The sequence below is a fragment of the Mytilus californianus genome, unplaced genomic scaffold, assembly GCF_021869535.1.
Source record: "Mytilus californianus isolate M0D057914Y unplaced genomic scaffold, xbMytCali1.0.p SCAF_4, whole genome shotgun sequence".
Lineage (NCBI taxonomy): Eukaryota > Metazoa > Mollusca > Bivalvia > Mytilida > Mytilidae > Mytilus > Mytilus californianus.
Window position 1 is genome coordinate 33,162,758 of NW_026262690.1, and position 18,894 is coordinate 33,181,651.

The 18,894-nt window shown below is 31.8% G+C and overlaps 1 protein-coding gene across 1 annotated transcript in view; it reads right to left on the reverse strand.

Annotated features, from left to right (window-relative positions):
* The window catches only part of LOC127737934 (uncharacterized), a 48,328-nt gene that overhangs the window by 7,011 nt on the left and 22,423 nt on the right, over window positions 1-18,894 (reverse strand). Inside the window, exons 7-11 of the mRNA XM_052248895.1 lie at window positions 18,730-18,838; window positions 14,651-14,920; window positions 12,781-12,852; window positions 11,515-11,597; window positions 1,942-2,070 (exon numbers count right to left, since the gene is read on the reverse strand). Coding sequence (XP_052104855.1) covers window positions 1,942-2,070; window positions 11,515-11,597; window positions 12,781-12,852; window positions 14,651-14,920; window positions 18,730-18,838 — 663 coding nt within the window. The remainder of the gene's footprint in view (window positions 1-1,941; window positions 2,071-11,514; window positions 11,598-12,780; window positions 12,853-14,650; window positions 14,921-18,729; window positions 18,839-18,894) is intronic.

Here is an 18,894-nt window from a genome sequence, read left to right on the forward strand (position 1 = left end):
GTTTTGCCAAATACAGCTTTATAAACCATTGTTTTCTTCTAAAAAGACTAAAGAAAAACACTATACCAAAGCGTGTTACCTGCAAACAATCCATGAGAAATCTTCATGTCAACATGACGTTCATTTTCACTGAACTAGTACACATTTTTGTTTAGGGGCCAGCAGAAGCCCGCCTCCGGGTGCGGGATTTTCTCGCTATGTTGAAGACCCATTGGTGGCCTTCGGCTGTTTTTTGCTCTTTGGTCGGGTTGTTGTCTCTTTGACACATTCCCCATTTCCATTCTCAATTTTATACATCAGAAGAGGACAAATGATTTATTCAATCGTAAAGGAAGGGAAACAATGCTATTTTTGTAGAATGATAGAATAGATTTGAAACTACAAAATATCAAGAGATGTTTGATCAAGTGTCATATGCTCATAGAAAGAATGTCCAAATCCGTAAGAAAGTATGTCCACCATGAAATATTTCTAAATCCAGGATACATCGTAGCAAACGTTGTGATAATTTCCAGAATAAATGTGTATGTGGACATCAACGTAGCATTGCGAGGATGTAAGATCATTTATTATGTAGTCGGTAAATACGGAAGATAATCACTAGCGCGACTTTCAAAATTTAAGATTGTTTGTGAAATTGTAAAATATCATTACTAGCCAGCTAACAATGATACAAAATGAGCATAATCAAATAACACTTTATAAATTGTATGCAGCAGAAGCGCTTTTCTGGATAACCTTGTGACAATTCTAAAATGAATCTAGTCTAAGTTGTATCCTTATCAGCCTTCCTCTGAATGTCGAATATTGATACTTTTGAGCAGTAATACTTGAAGATTTTAAAACATAACCAGGCTGTCATATTTTTCTGTCAACATGCCTCTTGATACATAACCCTTATTTTGAAACTGGGAATAGAAACTGCCAAGCTACTTTATTAGATTACATATCGGAAAATTTAAAGAAAATGATAAAAATTGTGTTACAAATTTGACAGGTCAATGCCACTTTTATTTACTGATTAATTTCTGATACCTCATTATAAAGGAAATGACGGATAAGAAGAGATGTCGTAAATACTGGTATTGAGTTGATATTAATTCCAATACCTTTCATATTCTTCTTCTTTGTATAGCCTCTCGTAAAAAAAAGTTTAAGGTCAAAGGAACATATATGGTCGATCTCTCGGATGTTTATGAAATTTTGACTTAAACTGAAGCATGAAGAAAACTACATATGAATTTTATTTTTATACTTACCCAGATTAGTCATATCATATACCCCCAAAAAAATGAAGTTATGATGAAAAGAATACACCTACATATCGAAAAAAAGTTCTGGAATTTTTACTTCAAATCATCATTTCTCAAAAACCGGTCCTACTATGTTTTCCTTTAAAATGATATGTTAATTACAATTGAATTTAAGTTTTGTTAGAAATTTAACAAATATGTAGATGGTCACTAAATTCGTTTATTTAGTATAAGAGTTGGCACTTTTTTTTCGATGTTTTTAGATTTGGTCACATACATCTTTATGATTTATACAGCAAAGACGAATGAAACGTTAATTGATTTTGGAAATAACATATACTTTTTCGGGACAACTCGAATGACAAATTTAAGCATATTGCAATATCAAAGTGTCTTTTTTCAATGACACAAACTTTCATTTGAGGATATTTAATTCGTCTTATATCTGAAAATAAACATTTTGATATGAATAGGCAGATCTGCTTACTCTAGTTTCTTGCAGAAATCCATGAAAATACGTATGAGCGCTCATTTAATGACATGTTACCATAAAGGTTGCAAACCCATTATTAATAGTTTATGCTGAAAACAAATTGTGAAGTTACTGTTACTGTGATGTGTACATGTGTTACAATATAATACAATAAATATTGTAATTACAAATCTTCACAAATGGTAATAAACTCACCCAAATGAATAAGCAAAACATGGAAAGGACGGTCTGTACGGTTTATCATGGCAAAAGTTCCATCCACCATCGGTTATATGACCTAACCTTATCACTTCTTTACAATGGATCTGTGTCGACGTCAAATATCTATAGAAATATCGAAGCATTTTAAAAGAAAAATACCACATGGTAATTGAAAAGAATATCTTATATTTATATGGAAATATTTTCCTATTGCACAAAACATACCATTCTAGTGATCAACATACGTTTTTTTTTTTAATTAGACGGATATATAGAATAACGTCAAGCACGATATTCAGAGTGTAGAAAAAGTTATTTCCTATGCTTCGTATTCTTTGCGACTTGTTCCTTTATTCATGCAAAGCAGACTGCTTAGGGGAACTCCGAAGTTAAAGAATGAACATAAATTAAAGTTATCCTATAAAGTTGACGTTCTCCTAATCAATAATTTTAAAGTTTGGTGACTACATTGAAATCATCTAACCCATTGAGCTTGAAATAAAGGATGCCACAGATACAGTTAAGTCTTCTTCAAGATTATCAAGAGCTTGAAGCTACTATGACTTTGTAGAACGTCATCGGTGTCTGATTGATGAACCAAGGTTTTGTGAAAGAGCATCTCGTCTTTTGTCAAGTTCATTGGCAAGTATTAAGACATTATAAATAAATATTCAGTGTCTACTTCACAAATAAAACAAGATGGTGTCGAGTTATAGATTCTAGGTGCTGAAGTTGTGTATCATTTTATTTATCTAACAGTTTTCTGTTTATTTGTCTTTGTGCTTTGCTGTTCCGTTTTGTTGTATTGCTCATGACGTGTCTCGGTATTTATGCATCCAGCTATCGTTTATTTATTTTTTGGGGCTTTTCGCATTCGTAGTGAAGGTAGATCCAGAGGTGCAATTCGGACACAAGAGATTTTTACAGAATGGTTTTCATTTTGATTATCATTGTCTTTATATTTTATTTAATGTGTACTTTATAGAAAAAATGAATATTATTATATTGTATGTACTATCAGCTACAAAAACTTTTTGTTGGCGTCTTTGTCAAATTTGTTATCCACTTCAAAAACGTTTTTTTGGGAAATGTATATTAAATAATGTGTTACTACATTGTATGTACTATCAACTACAAACACTTTTTGTTGACCGTCTTTGTTAGATTTATTTATAGGTTTGTATGATTTTTTTAGTCATTTGTGTTGTATGTCTGTGAGTATGTTTACACTGTTTTGGCTCCTGGATCCCGATTATTGTTACATTAACTGATTATGTCTGTTTGGGTTGCTCATCCAAATTTGTAAATATAACGGAATTATAAACAACGGTCATACAATTTGGAGTTAAGCTAGCCTTAACATCAGGTTTAACCAACCGTTGTCGTCGGAAAAAGCCTGCACCAAGTCAGGAATATGACAGTTGTTTTTATTCCTTCTATTGGTTCATGGAGTCTAACGTTTCATTTTAATAGTTTAAATTTGCCTTGGAGTTCGGTATTTTTGTCATACTTTTTTTATTCATATCTTGACTTTCATCTACACATTGACAATGACGGTCGATTGATTTCAGCTTCCCGATTGTGAACTTTTAATATGTGTAGCAACATTCCTGCAGCGCCTATGTATGGAATATATATATATATATATATCCCAGTTTAAAAAAAAAGTCAAAAGTTTGTGTTTCCTATCATGATTTCCTTGACTGAGGGTTTCTGTGTACAAAGAAGATGTTAAACCAAGTTTTCCTTCGAAAATTTGACGGAGGAGGATATCTTGAATTAGTTGGCCGTCATTGAATATCTGTGTCACATATCACTACGGGTATCTTTCAATTGTCGCTTTAATCTCGTCCTCTTTTCCTCACCATTTACGACTTTCGCTCAATATGTACTTGTCATGAGAAACAAGACGGATGCCACTTATTAACATTTATAAAATTAAAATAACACTAAAATTATTTCGTTCGTCCGAAACAACTTTCTGGATTCTCCTTAATCTAGAACCCTTAAACCCATACATTTGAAAGCCAAGGATTACTGTCACATAAGTGAAAAATGTTACAGAAATTAAAAGCTTGTGCTTTTTTTCAAAAGTGTGGTATTTTGTAACATGTACTGAAAAGGGGGAAGGTATGATAAGGCCATTTTTTTTTTGGCACCCTGAATTCGAAAACCAAATATTACTATAAATCTTTCAATTTAAATCCTTCAAGAATACTTTTTTTAGACGGCGATGTTCCTTTGGCTCCATCATACGGTGTTTATATATCCCAACTCGTTCGTTATGCCCGTGTGTGTAGTGATGTCATGGATTTTAACGAACGTAATCAATGTATCACTGGTAAATTATTACGTCAGGGATTTCGTTACCATAAATTTCTTAAAACATTTACTAAATTCTTTCATAGATACAAAGATTTGATTAGTAAATTTGACTGTACCTGTAGAAAACTTATTTAAAATGGTATTTTACATCCTAAATTTTACGGTAATATTGTACTAAAAGCGCGGAAATCACTATGTGATCCGTGTAAACTTATCGAACCTTTAAACAAACTTATTAGTAAAGGTTATCTTATTAATGTTGTAATAAGATCTTTGAATATTGTTTTCATTGGCACTAACATCGATTTTGTCATCAACAAATTAAAACATAACTAAATTTGTATTCTTTTCGAATGGTTTTTTGGGATGTATATATACACATCCATGTTTATTTTCTATTTAGAAATTGTTTTATCTATATATATATAACATCATATATATCATATATATTTATTATAAGGTTAAATCCTAACTATCCTACTGCCTGTCGTTACTTTTTTTTTTTTTTTTTTTCGGCATTGCACAAGTCTCATGGCTTCTTTGACTGTCCATGGCGTTAAAACACTAAATCCCTGTCTTAGATGTGTTTTAATTGATTTACGTCTCTGGTGCATGATTTTTTATTATTGATTGTTTTTGGCTTTTAGCTAGCTTTCAATAACTGCGAGTACTCTCAAATCGTACTTTCATGTTAATTTGACCTGTTGACACAATTTGTAATGCTTTTTTGCTATTCAATGTTAACTTCTTTTGTGGTATATCTCGTCTTACTATTTTTAATATGTACCACCTTTGATAAGTATTTAGTATTTTTAATTATTATATTTAAATTTACCTGTGTACGTTACTTTATTTAATGCCATTTTGTCCAAGTTTCATATCAATCCATGTCAAAAAAGCTTAATCCCAGACTGTCTGTTATACACTTATCCGGGAATTACATATAGCCCGATAATTTACTCTTACGAAATACTCTTAATTTGGAAATTTCATTTTTTTCAAAAACATATACTTACAAGTATTAACAAGCGGTTCTATTATTTGAGATCTTAAGTTATATTGATGAATTGTATTTTTTATGCATTTATCATTAATTTAATTACAAATTCATTTAACTAATACCGAAATAAGAATCATAGCTGCCGAGATCTAAAATGATGTCTCCCTTAGAAAATTTGAAATAGGAACCAGCTCTAGTTCGCGCTATTTCCGAAGTCTGTTATCAAGATGCAGTTTTCAACATGTTGAATGTCTGAAAGTACCTGACAGCCACGTTTGCCTATTCTCCAGGACCCAACACATCGTGTTACTGCAGTACAGAATAAAACAAACTCTACAATATTCCGTGGCTCATATGAAGGGTGGGTGCTTCATCAGGGGTCCTGACCCAATCCTTCATGTTGTACTAAGCTTTGACTACCGAGCTAGTCAGTATTTCTTTTAAGTTCCGATGTCTACTATACGCCACCATTGGTGGTTATTATTCTTTATTTCAATATTTGTGCATTATTAAAAAAATATCGAAATATCATAAACCGATAAATGCTTATTAGTTTACTGTAAATCTAATTAAAAAGAAAACTTAGCAAATGTTGCTTTGTTGACAAAATATCAGAGGATATGTTTGTTCCCTGGTTAAGGGTAATGGGATAAAGGTAAATTTCCGGGTTAAGGGTAATTCATGGATAAGTGTATGACAACTGTCCTTAAATTTTAACTGTAAAAAACTATGTCCGTTCTATCAGAAATATACTGAAAATCAAAAAGTTTGCTTCAGACATTATCTCTTAATCATAAAAAAGCTTCTGCCAAAGTTTCTTAAAATTCTATGAAGGTTTAACAAATTAATTGATGTGTAATAAACTTTAACCCAGACTGTATTGTTAGATGTTAAAAAAACTAAGTCCATTTATCAGTAAAATACGGAAAAAAGAAAATAAATATTTTCAAAATTTTGCTCTGGATGGTGTATCTTGGTCATGAACAAGCTTCTGTCCAAATTTCCTAACATTCCATTGAGGTTTGACAAAGTTATTGATGTCTAAAAAACATTAACCACAGACTGAACTTAACTGTCGACGCCGCCAATGCCACCGATGGAATTTAGGATAGCTGTGTCCTGCTTTTGGATAAATGTCGCAACCTCGACAAAAATATAAATCCTCAAAGTCAAACAGTCATTCACTAAACTTATCAATATTGCTTCAAATGTTGCTGTTTAAAGTCTCATAGTTCTGGAATAACATCCCAGTAAATTTTCAAAATCCAAAGCAAGTCTACAGTCAACAATCCTGATAGCTCTTCACAATATGTAGTAATTTGATATAAGCATACTATAGATAAAGCATAGATAAGACCTTTTATTTATCTGACAGTTAAAATCTGGAATGGCAAATTTAGATAATTTTCAAATCAAACGATGCCTTACATTGACCAGAAATGAAATTAAATAAGTTTTTATTTTATCATTCCCTAAATCTGACAATTGAAGTCCAGAAGCTCTAGCACCACACAACCAAAAGTTTAAAAAGTCAAAAGGAAGTTTTGTTCTATCAATCCTAATGTTGTGTTAAAATCTTCATGAAATAACCTAACTATTGCAAACACAAAAAATTGCTCCACTTAAACCTCATTGTTATTTTGTTGATTCCTGTTTTTTTTGGGGGGAGGAAGTCATCTTTCATATCAAATGACCCTCACCAATATTAAAGGCTCTGACTATCGAGACTCCTTTGTCTCTAAAGAAAAGGTCGATAATCCTATAACTACTTTACATTTTATGGGCAGTAATATTTTCGCAAATAGTATCTTTATTTAAGTCAAAATATGACACACTACAATTCAAACATATAAAAATACAATTCAAACAAATATAGAAAAAGAAAATAGAATATGTGTTTGCAAAGAGCTTAAGGTGGCTGGGGTGTCAGTATTAGTTAGATATAAGGCCCTTGTATTTAACAGTTTTACCGCTCTGGTCAATACCCCTAAAGGGATCTATACTAGTTGACGGAACATTTTTGTGTGGTTTTTAGTTACTATTAATTCTATTGAATAAAACAATGATCATCAAAGGGAAATCATTTAGTTTTTTTTTCCTATATCATGAATCAAACTAAATAACAGAACAGAGTTCCATTGTTCCTCGCGTTGCACATATTTTATATAACCAGTTGCAATAAAAAAAACACCTTTTTTTGCTGTTCTTTAAAACAATTTATAAATAAAAAGCGTGCGCGGGGGACAAAAATTTTTTTTTATTAAATAGTCTAAACATACCTTCAAGGGCATTACTTATAATATACTATTATTAAAAAAAAATGTACCCGTGAGAGCGCTAAGAAGGCCATTTTCCATAAATTTAATATTTCCAAGGGTCATAACTCTTAAAAAAAGTCGATCGTCCACCATTATAGAACTTGTCCGAGATATAGCTGATAATAACATATAGTATAAGTTTTATGAAAATCTGGCAAGAATTGTACCTGTGAGAGCGCAAACGAAGCCATTTTCCATAAATTTAATATTTCCAAGGGTCATAACTCTGTTGATAAATGATATTTGCATGTTATATCAACTATTCTAAAATGAAATGCTTCTTTTCTTGTGATAAAATTCTCGATATGTATATACTAAGCGCAGAGTCAGATTATGTACACATATTGGCGGTTACTATGTACCTCCCATGTAAATCGACATATGCAAACACTTATTTGTCACTATGTCGATTTCGCTGTGATTGAATTAAATTGAAATTTAAGAAGAAACTACAATACCTTTATTTCTGTTCTAATATATAACAAATCGAACTAATGCAAAAGAGCTTGAAAAATTGTGTAAATAAAATAGTTGATAAAATTTCGCGAAATTCCATGAATGATCTTTGCACATGGTGGTCCTAAGGTTTTGAGCATTATAATTTTGCAATAGTACATATTAGTAAGGACCAGCAAATTTTCTTCAAGGACCACAGGGAAAAATATTTTGAGAACTCTGCGATATCTCTGCCTTATACAAAATAATTCAGTTTGGTTATTTAGAAAAAAATTGGTAGACAAGATGTCCTTTTTAATCATATACCAGACAAACATTGACAAATCTTGTACAGTTTAAGATTATTCCTGAAAATCAAATGGTCGTAGCTTTAAGTCGTATTTGTTTAGAAAAATTAAGTTATGAAAGCATAAAGAAAAAATGTCACGAACACAGCGATTTCTTCCAACCAATTTTCTTTGTATTTACACTTATTGTATAATTACATCATTGCCAAAACAGAGCACACTATTACAGTCGTGTCTGTCGAATCGGAACTAACGTACCTTATTTTCTGTAACAAATCATCGTAAATTTCATTTGTCATCCAAATTTGTTTTTTTAATCTGCTATAGTCGACAGCAAATTGAATTTTTGTTTTCTTGCTTCTTCTATAGAATTACTCCAGACGAGGTCCACATTCATTTTTTTACTCTTCAACAAAAGACATTCCAGAGATGTACAGAGGATACCAATAAAACAATAGTGACTGCTTGATAAAATTACAATCACAATACTCAATTATTATGAGTCATGGATAATTTTATTTGGTATCAACGTCTACATTTCCGTCAGGTAAGGTTCATCTGACCTCGACCTCATTCCGTGGATCAATGATCAAGGTTAAAGTTACGTGGCCAAGTCTGTATCTCAGATACTATAAGAAATAGGTCAATAATATTTGGTGTATGGAATGTCAGACTGGCAGGTTTCATCTGACTTTGACCTCAATTTCATTGTTCATGAACAATATTTTTTTCTGGTTTGGTCTATTTCTCAGATACTATAAGCAATAGGGTCATTACATTTTGTGTATGGAGAATTGAAAGTTGTACATGTCTTTCTGGTAAGTTTCATCTGACCTTGATCTTACTTTTATGGTTCATGGTTCATTGGCCAATGATCAGTTTTCGTAATTGTGTCAGTTTGTCGATACTATAAGCGATAGGTCTACTAAATTTGTTCTATGGCATGATTGCAAGGTGTTCATGTCTGTCTGGAATGGTTCATCTGACCGTGACCTCATAACATTGATAATTTTAAGATAATATGATACTTGTATTAAAATCTTTATTTTTTTTTTTTCATATTTCTAAGAAATTGTATACCTAAGATTAGTTTAAACATATTTATTTATAGTGGATTAGGAAACAAGTTATTACAACTTATATTAATTCCTTTCCACTTTGCTGGTGCGAATGCTGCCTTTTAGCGGCATTAGCCTGCTCTTTTTCGAAATTTACAACGGTGTCTTTTACGTGCAAGAGATATTGATCTCTCTTAATACGGGTCAGCTATTTATCGTCCCCTTCCGACGGACTATCATCGTTTCTCAAGACCATACTCGCAAATGGTGTCAAGGGAGAGCCCAAAATTCAGTCCCTGAAATTTTCTCCCCGAAACGAGGATCGAACCAGGAACCTTTGTGTTTGTAGTCCGATGCGCTAACCACTATAACCCGGCTCTCTATAAGATTAAGGGGAGGGGGTACATTTACTGCCCTCAACCATATAAGCAATGTTATGCTCAAATGTTCACAAGAAAGCACAATTAAATACCACATATATTTTTTTCAACAAATTTTATAATTTTGAAAAAAATGATTTTTTTCAAAACAAGGGGGGTGCACCATACCCATTTTGTACAAATATATCTTCATTAATCATATATTCTCGTTTGAAATTAACAAAATTTGTGTCAGAATTGCACATATAAATGGAATATTTTGGCTTTTTAAGTTCAAGATGTTTGATTGTTCATCTGTATGACAATCTGGATTTTTGTGAAAAATGGACAATTTTTAAAGAAAAATATTTTTTTAAAGAAAAAAAAACACACGACTTTCTTTTTATTTCATGCATATAAAATATGTTGTCTATAAAAATTAGTCAGTGACATGGTATGGTATTGTTGATCTTGGGAGATAAACAGGAATACAATTTAGCGATTTTTTATTTTATTTTTATTTTCGAATTTTGACATATTTTTAAATGATTGCTTTGGTAACAAAATATTAAGTAAATGCAAAATTTTAACATTTTTGAATAGTTTGGGGTTTTGTTTGTCAACAATGTAAAAATGCTTATTGTTTGTATTGATTAACTTTATTTTCAACTTTATTACTTTAAAATCCCTTATTTTTCAATTTCAAAGGCTACTTTTGCACGTATTTAGGCAAAATGTTGTTAGGATGGTTTCCATGGCAACAAACGTTCAAAAGAAAAAAAATAAATATATGAAACTTATTTTCATACCATACCTTCTTCACAAACAAAATATAAAGATATTTGAAGAGGGGTCATGAATCGTCTATCAACAGGAACCTGCATGATTCTTACAAAGACAGGTACTTAAAACGTTTAAACCCGCTGCATTTTTATGCACCTGTCCTAAGTCAGGAGACTGTTGTTGAGTGGTTGTCGTTTGTTGGTGTTGTCCATAAGTGTTTCTCGTTTCTCGTTTTTTTAAATAGATTAGACCGTTGGTTTTCCTGATTGAATTGTTTTACACTAGTCTTTTTGGGGCACTTTATAGCTTGCTGTTCGGTGTGAGCCAAGGCTCCGTGTTGAAGGCCGTACTTTGACCTATAATTGTTTACTCTTTATACATTGTGACTTGGATGGATAATTGTCTCATTGGCACTCATACCATATCTTCTTATTTATATATATGACATCAGTTCGTCAGATATCCGTATCCAATTTTTTTTATTTTGTCCAAGATATAGGCATAAGGGCTGCTAACTTCTTGTAGCTCGTGCAAAACGACAAAAAAAGCTTCATTTGGAGATTTTGTTATTAATATTTAGATTTAAGCAATGCTCAACCAAAACATGTATTTGCTACAAGATGGATTTTACAAAAATGTCCATAATCAATGCGTGACATGGCCATTTCAGGTCATTTACGTCAATATCGACATGTGGATTATGTCATAGTAACCTAATAAGTGATCGTTCTGCTTTAAAGTGCCCAGATTTATTCACTGGTTCATTCATCTATGACACTATATAATGGTTAAAGGTTTGAAAACAAAATACTATTTCTGCAAATAATTGCTCTTATACTACTTCCTCCTTTCTTTTAATATGAATTTTTGTGTTTTCTGATTCCAAAAACCATTCATAAATATACCTTATACAATCAATATGCCTCTACGATGAAAACACTAACTTACACAATAATAATATTTTCCCATATTTTAATTTACCTTAAATATAGCGCATACCGCTCTTTTGCGTTTAATTTCGAAAGCTCCTTGTCCTCTGGGATTCGTAAGTGTCCTACATCTGCCTAATAATGTGAAAATATATGAAAAGATGCAAGTGAAAGTTTGGATTAAAGTAATATAAAACATCAGTAAAAATATAAATAGACAGAAAAAAAACAGTAGGAATCGTATGAACTCGAAATAGTGCGAATTCATATTTCATATTGCAAAGTCACGGACATGCCCAGCATGGCAACAATTACAGATGTGGAGTCTATGATGAAGTTATAATTTCGCCATTAATTGTCTTTACTGTTTTACATTAATTACAGCCGTATGATAACAATGTCATATAATGAGGAAAGGAACACGACCAAAAAGGCAACAATATAAGATGGATAAAATTGGACATGTAGAGTTTATGATAATGTTCTGGTTTTTTTCGGCTTATTGGATATCTGTATTAGCAAAATACCATAAGAAGAGGATGATCTTAAACATCGGGTCAGTTTTGTAATAGATCTAAATTTTTGCTGAACCAAAGAGATCAAGGTTTTTAAAATGAAATAAAAGAGCGAACAATATTGTCATTGTATTTTTAGTTTTAAGTTCACTTGACAATATGTGACCCAAGGACTCACTAGAAAAAGATGAGTGAGTAAACAGACATCATCATTCTTGCATAGTATGTGACTATACAAACAAGGTTGCAATCCGATTTGAATACTTGCCTCAACATCCAGACACTATTTTCTTGTAGCAACTTTTGTCGATTTTCAGTTTTTTTACCTTGACTTAGACAAAGACGCCTATAAATCAAAAGGGTTCTTCCCTCATTATATGTGATAATATACACAAGATAATTGCAATTGTATATGAAAATTGAATCAAGCAACCAAAACCACTTTCTTGTACAAATGTTGCTGTTTCTAAATACCTTTTACCTTGACCTTGGACGAAGGTACATTTCATCAGTTAATAAATGTTTTAATGTAATACGGTTTTATACTTAAAATAAGTCAGCGTACATGATGCATGTTTGCAACTTTCTATGATATCGTCTAGTGTTACAAATTATTTACCTGCACACGTATCTTTGGCAAGTTTTCCTTCGGAGCTCTTTAACTTCGTATTTGAAATTTCATTTCTTTTCATTAGAGCGCAACTGGTGAGTATTATGTAGACTAAACCCGCATCTGGCGTACCAAATAATAAGCATGGTATCTTTGATGAGTTTTAAACCTTATCATAGCATTTTGTACTTACCGAATTTTGTTTTATACTGTACTCCTTTATAGGACCAGTTGACTCTAGCAAACCTCTACATACATTGTAAACCTTAGAAATTAATGGATTTTCTTTCATTTAATGATCAATTAAATAAGATTCTATAATTCTAAAACAGGAATGAATAAGTGCCTCATTGGCAATTCATTATATTACATCTCTTTTTTTTAAATTAAGGTTAACGTTATCTAGTTTTGTGTAAATAAATTTCTGTCATTTAGAATAAATTCCCTTGATTTTTTTCTATAATTTATAGCCATCCAAGTGCCTCTGTTTGTGAGAATGGGAACCACATTTTAAAGTATTCTACATGCGTAAATGATTTTTCTATAAGCAACATATCAAATAATGTAAAGAATAAAAGATATATAATAATAAACTAAGCCAGAGGAGGGACGAATTTAGCATCACTTCATCAATTTTAAATATGAAAGCGATCGATTTGTTGATGTTTTTTTACCAAATGGACTCATTTGCATGCATGGAAATTATGGCTTTTCACATATGAATATATATATATCGACGATCAATAATCACTTTCACATGACATGTACTTTATAAAAGAAGCTGTCGCGTAATGGCTGGAATTTTTATTCGATCTTTTTTATTTAAAATACAAGGCACACATTTTGTATAAATAATAAAAATACGTCAGTGACAAACGTTGAAATTTATATCAGTGAAAGAACATACATTCTAAGATTCGAAAGTTCATTAAGTCTACACTCATTGTGGCATAATTGGTCGCTGAAAACGAACAGTTTTCTTCTTCCGGTAAGGAGTTTCCGATAAAATGCCATATAAAACTGGTCAAATTCGGGAATAGATACGTTTATCTTAGGAACATAAACCCTTTTTTTTTGTATAAAAAGTAAAATGACAAAAAAATTAACTCCAAGGGAAATTCAAAACGGAAAATCCTTTATAAAATTGCAAAAACAAAAGCTCAAACACATCAAACGAATTGAAAACAACTGTCATATTCCTGATTATTTATATGTCAGTTATCTTGGTTATATTTAAGATAAAATGAAAATTATACAATCTGAAAAACCACGTAGAATAGTTTTTAATTTTGTATTGTACCGATTATTTGTGTATTGGACTTGGGACTAGTTTACTTTTACATAACAAATTATGTCCAAGATTAGACATCCTACGTTCTCTCTTGTTTTACTTGATTTTGTGCACTGACAATTGACAAAAGTGTCTAGTTTGTTACCAGTTGTTACTTAACATTGTCAACTGAAATCGACAAATGAGTATTCAACGAATATCGAAGCCGAAGTAGTACGAAACTTGTTAACCTCTTTGAATTAGCAGTTCAAATTCGGGATAAATATGAATATTTCCGGCAAATAAGGACATTTATCAAATTCGTTCATTATGTATACATGCATAATGATTACTACTGTATATTACTGCATGTTTATAGTCTCATTCAACACATTTCGAGTGTCCAGGTGATGGACTCACCACATATTACTCGAATTAATGACACATCATCACTGCGACCGATTAATATCATGAGACAAATATGCGTGTTCAGTGCAGAATGTCGTTCCTCCTCTGGAACTCCCCTTGAGCTGCTTCAGTATATAAGTTCGGAGTGACTTAAACATATTAGAGCAATAAAATGTATGAGACGTTAAATGAAAAGGCAAAAATCGTCTGAGATTACGTTTACTTTTGGGAATTCAACCTTAGTATATATACACAATTTTCAAGCCTAAGTTTTCAAAATAAAGATTGATACGCAATCACTGCATTAATGAGGAATTATCATGTGGCATAGATATTAATTTATATACCCCTAGGGAGGATACCAGAAGTAACTGTTTCGTCATACCATATCTAGATAGACACAACTTGTTCTGTTCTTGTTTTCCCGAAGAATACCAGACCATTCTTGTCTGGACCAGTATATTCTAAACCCTGCTTCAAACAGCTTTCTCAAGTGTTTCAGTGCTGCCAAGTATTCGATTCCAGACAAAGGATCTCCATAACTAATCCGAATAGATAGCTGTTGTATTTCATCAAGCATTCCACTTTTTATCACGTGATCAACTATTCTCTCAGTGAGGTTGCCCACATCAATTATAAGGATACCCTGACCATTCTATCGATATTGAAACAAACAGGTATTTTAAATGTAAATGATTCAGCTTATAATCATAAAGTGAATGCTTTACAGACAATTGGACATATCATATATTGTAGAAACCTTGTAATATAAAAAAAAATATTCACAATTAGTTGAAGGTGAAATTAGCAATGATTTAGACAAGACAAATTAAACTATTGATTTGTTTTGTTTCAAACATTCATAACAAAGGAATTTCGAAATAATATTTCGCTTTTATCAGTCAGTTTGGTTCAATTTATGTCCAAATAAGTTTTAAAAAATATATCGCTGATGTGTTATTGGCTTGCAAGTCAATAATTTAACCATAATTGAATCCGTATTCATGCGACCTTCAATTTGTCCTTTAGCTGGAAACGGGTTACGCCTGTGCATTTTCGATGACTGATTCGTCCCGCAAAAAAGGATTAATGTACAGGTAAATTAAGGCGACAGTAGTTAACCGATGCTCAAATCTGATGAATAGATTAGGAAGAGACAAATCAAGGTAACAAACAGAAACTGAGGGAATCGCATGAATTCCTAAAGGAGCGTCGACAGGGTAAGTGTCTCCTGCTATCTATGCAAAACGAATGAGTGTGTACTTGATATCTAATATGGGCAAACATGACTGATTATAAGTCGTAGTTGGATTTGAACTATCTTTCAGTAACTTTCAGTATTCTTAGATCGGTAGTTTATTTGTTTGGTCATTTTTTATGTTTTTTTTTTTTCTTTGCTTCGTGACAATCTGATAGGGGAGTGTTGAGCACTCAATATCTTGTTTAACCCCGCCATTACTTTATGTGCCTGTCCAAAGTCAGGAGCCTCTCATTTTTTTTCTGTGTGTCATTTTTGTTTTTCGTTTATTGATTGTTCTCCTCTGTTTATATTATTTTGTGTTACATTTTTCTATTTTTATCAATTTTTTTCTAATTAATGTGTTCTTCGTACCTTATGACAAATAGAATGGTGGGTCATTTTGTGCTGAGTTGTCTGTTTATTTCGTTTGTGGTTTAAATTCTGTATTTTCGGTACATTTCACATATGTCTAATTTGTCAGTTTAGTCGAGTTACACGTGGTTCGTCTACAGGGTTTTTGTTTTATGTTGTTTGTTTTCAAGTGTGTTTACTGTTTGGTCTTACTTGATCTTGCCTTATATTAGTTATTTTATTTTTATTTTCTATATGTATGTAAAAGTTAAGATAAAAAAATCAGCTTCTTCAATTATATTATTTTAAGTATAAAGCAACTATATGCACAGGATTTTTTTGATTATACACAGTTTTGATTTAGAAGAAAAACCGACATGGTTAGAAAATACAAATGACAACACCGTTACAAACACAATTCCATTGTATTACTCTTGTCATGGTTATTAAAGACATAAAATAACAGCATTACAAACTCAATCCCAATTTATTATTCTTGTACGTGTCTATGAATAAAACAAATCTATTTTATTTTTAGAAATTTACCTGTGATGATATAAACTTTTTCTGACGTTGATCCATTGATGTGACGCGAAGTTTATATTTCGTTTGTGGTGTCCTGGTGTGCTGTCGTAAATTCATGGGAGGTGTCCGCCGTTATTCAGCGGTTTAAATGTTGTAATGTACTATTATATTAATTATTTATTTATTTCTCTGTGCTGAGTGTTCTTGCGTTTGTTTGTTCTGTATTCCTGTTACGTACTGTTGTCATTTTAGCGGTATTTTTAACATTGCCACATAAGCGGAGGGTTTTGCTAGCCATAAAACCAGGTTCAACCCACCATTTTTTCTTACAATGTCTTGTACTAAGTCAGGAATATGGCAGATGTTATCAGACAGTCCGTTTCTATGTATGTTGGCGTTTGCGTTTGTTGTAGTAAAGTGTATCTGTTGTTCCGTTGTTTTTCTCTTATAGTTGGTGTGTTTCCCTTAATTTTAGTTTGATACCCGGATTTGTTTTTGTTTAATCAAATTATGACTATTGAACAGTGGTATACTACTGTTGCCTTTATTTATATTTACGCTAATAATTAACATTCTTGAATGCACAATACAACAAAAGAGAATTGAAATCATAAAACTATCATCACAACGCAAGAAATTTGGGGAGGATGCAGTGTTACTAACTGCTTCCATCCGTACTTTTGTTCTGGTTAATCTAATTTCCTATTGAAACTATACCCAAATGATTAACCATATCACATGTCAGTATCTAGGAGTGAAATGAAAATTGGTTTGATGTAGTGTTGTGGTCTTACACGGGTTTTTCACTAAACACATTTATAATTTCATTGTAAAAGTAATTAAGTGAAGATATACTAGTATATTTTCGTACTATTATATCTTATGATAAAAATAAACTGCTTATACAATGTAAATTTATGAAACAGTGGAGAAGGCTGCATTTGATGAGCTATTATGATTATTTCTAGTTGACAGAAAGACAGGTCGTATCTACTATAAATAAAAAGGAAAAAAGGCAAACTTTTATCGCCAACTTGCAAATGTTGTTTTCTATCAGTTGTTATTAATGATCAGAAATCAAAATAACATTTAGTATATTCTTGCATTCTGAGAGGATGCATATCATCTAGGCCTACATATCACCTCATTTCAACAATTAACATATATAAAAATGTATTCGCATTGCAAGTATAGAGCACATGATTTCTAGAAATGATAATATTCAGTGTTCTTTTGAATTTTGCAACCAGACATTGAGTAAATGTAGGTCGGAAACAGGTATTTGCTCTTTATTCTTTGTACGTCATTGTCATGATGAGGAACACACTTTTTTTTCATTTGTCCTTACATTATTTTACAGATTGACATTGTTTACTGATATCTGAATATTATAAAACAATACTCTAAAACCACTACCTGGTCTTCTTTTCTTCGATTGTGACTTTAAGGAATAAACTGTACTAACGATGATTGAAATGAAGGATGTAACAAGTGGAGCAGGAAGATTGGGAACATTTTTTATTTGTTGTTAAGGAGTTATGGCCCTCAATTGCTTTAACAATTACACTTTTAATTTCTTTTTAAATCCGGTTTGCTGTCATTTTAACAGCCTCTTGTTCTGTGTGAAGCAAAACATTTTAATACTGACCGGCCATAGTGCTCGCTTTTTATTCTTGATGAGAAAGTCAATATCAAAACAAAAATTGCAATCATTCTATAATTATTATATTTAGATTAACTTGTGTACGTTATTTCATTTAACGCCATTCTGTGCCAGGTTAGAGTTGTCTTTTTGACATTGCTTTACATCACTCTTTTCTTATTAATATTGTATTTATGTTGTGTCACAGATCAAATTTATTCGTTCAGTCCATGTTTACTTGTTTTTGTTAATATGTCTTTTTGATCGAGTTAAGCAATTTCAATTGATATTTTATTGTATGTCTTTCTATGTTGTAATGTTACACTACTGTTTCATGTTAGGGTGAAGGTTGGCGCCTGTTAAAACGTTTAAACCCGCTGCATTTGTTTGCACCTGTCCTAAGTCAGGAGCCTGTTGTTCTTTGGTTGTTGTTTATTGATGTGGTTCATAAGTGTTTCTCGTTTCTCGTTTTTTATATAGATTAGACCGTTGGTTTTCCTGTTTGAATTGTTTTACATACGTCATTTTGGGGCCCTTTACAGCTTGCTGTTCGGTGTGAGCCAAGGCTTCGTGTTGAAGGCCGTACTTTAACCGATAATTATTTACTTTTTACACATTGTGACTTGGATGGAGAGTTGTCTCATTGATACTCATACTACATCTTCTTATTTCTATATAAGTGTTTAGTAAGCTGGCAAAACTTTACCGATTCCTCTTTCACTGCATAGCTCCATGCATCAAGTTTTGTGGGCTGATCATTATTAATGTTATTTTCCTTTTTTGAAAGATATATTTCATCAGTTCCAGTCTTTTTTCTAAAATAAAGAAATATATATGTATACCTTGACCTAAAATGGTTTACTTTTATAAA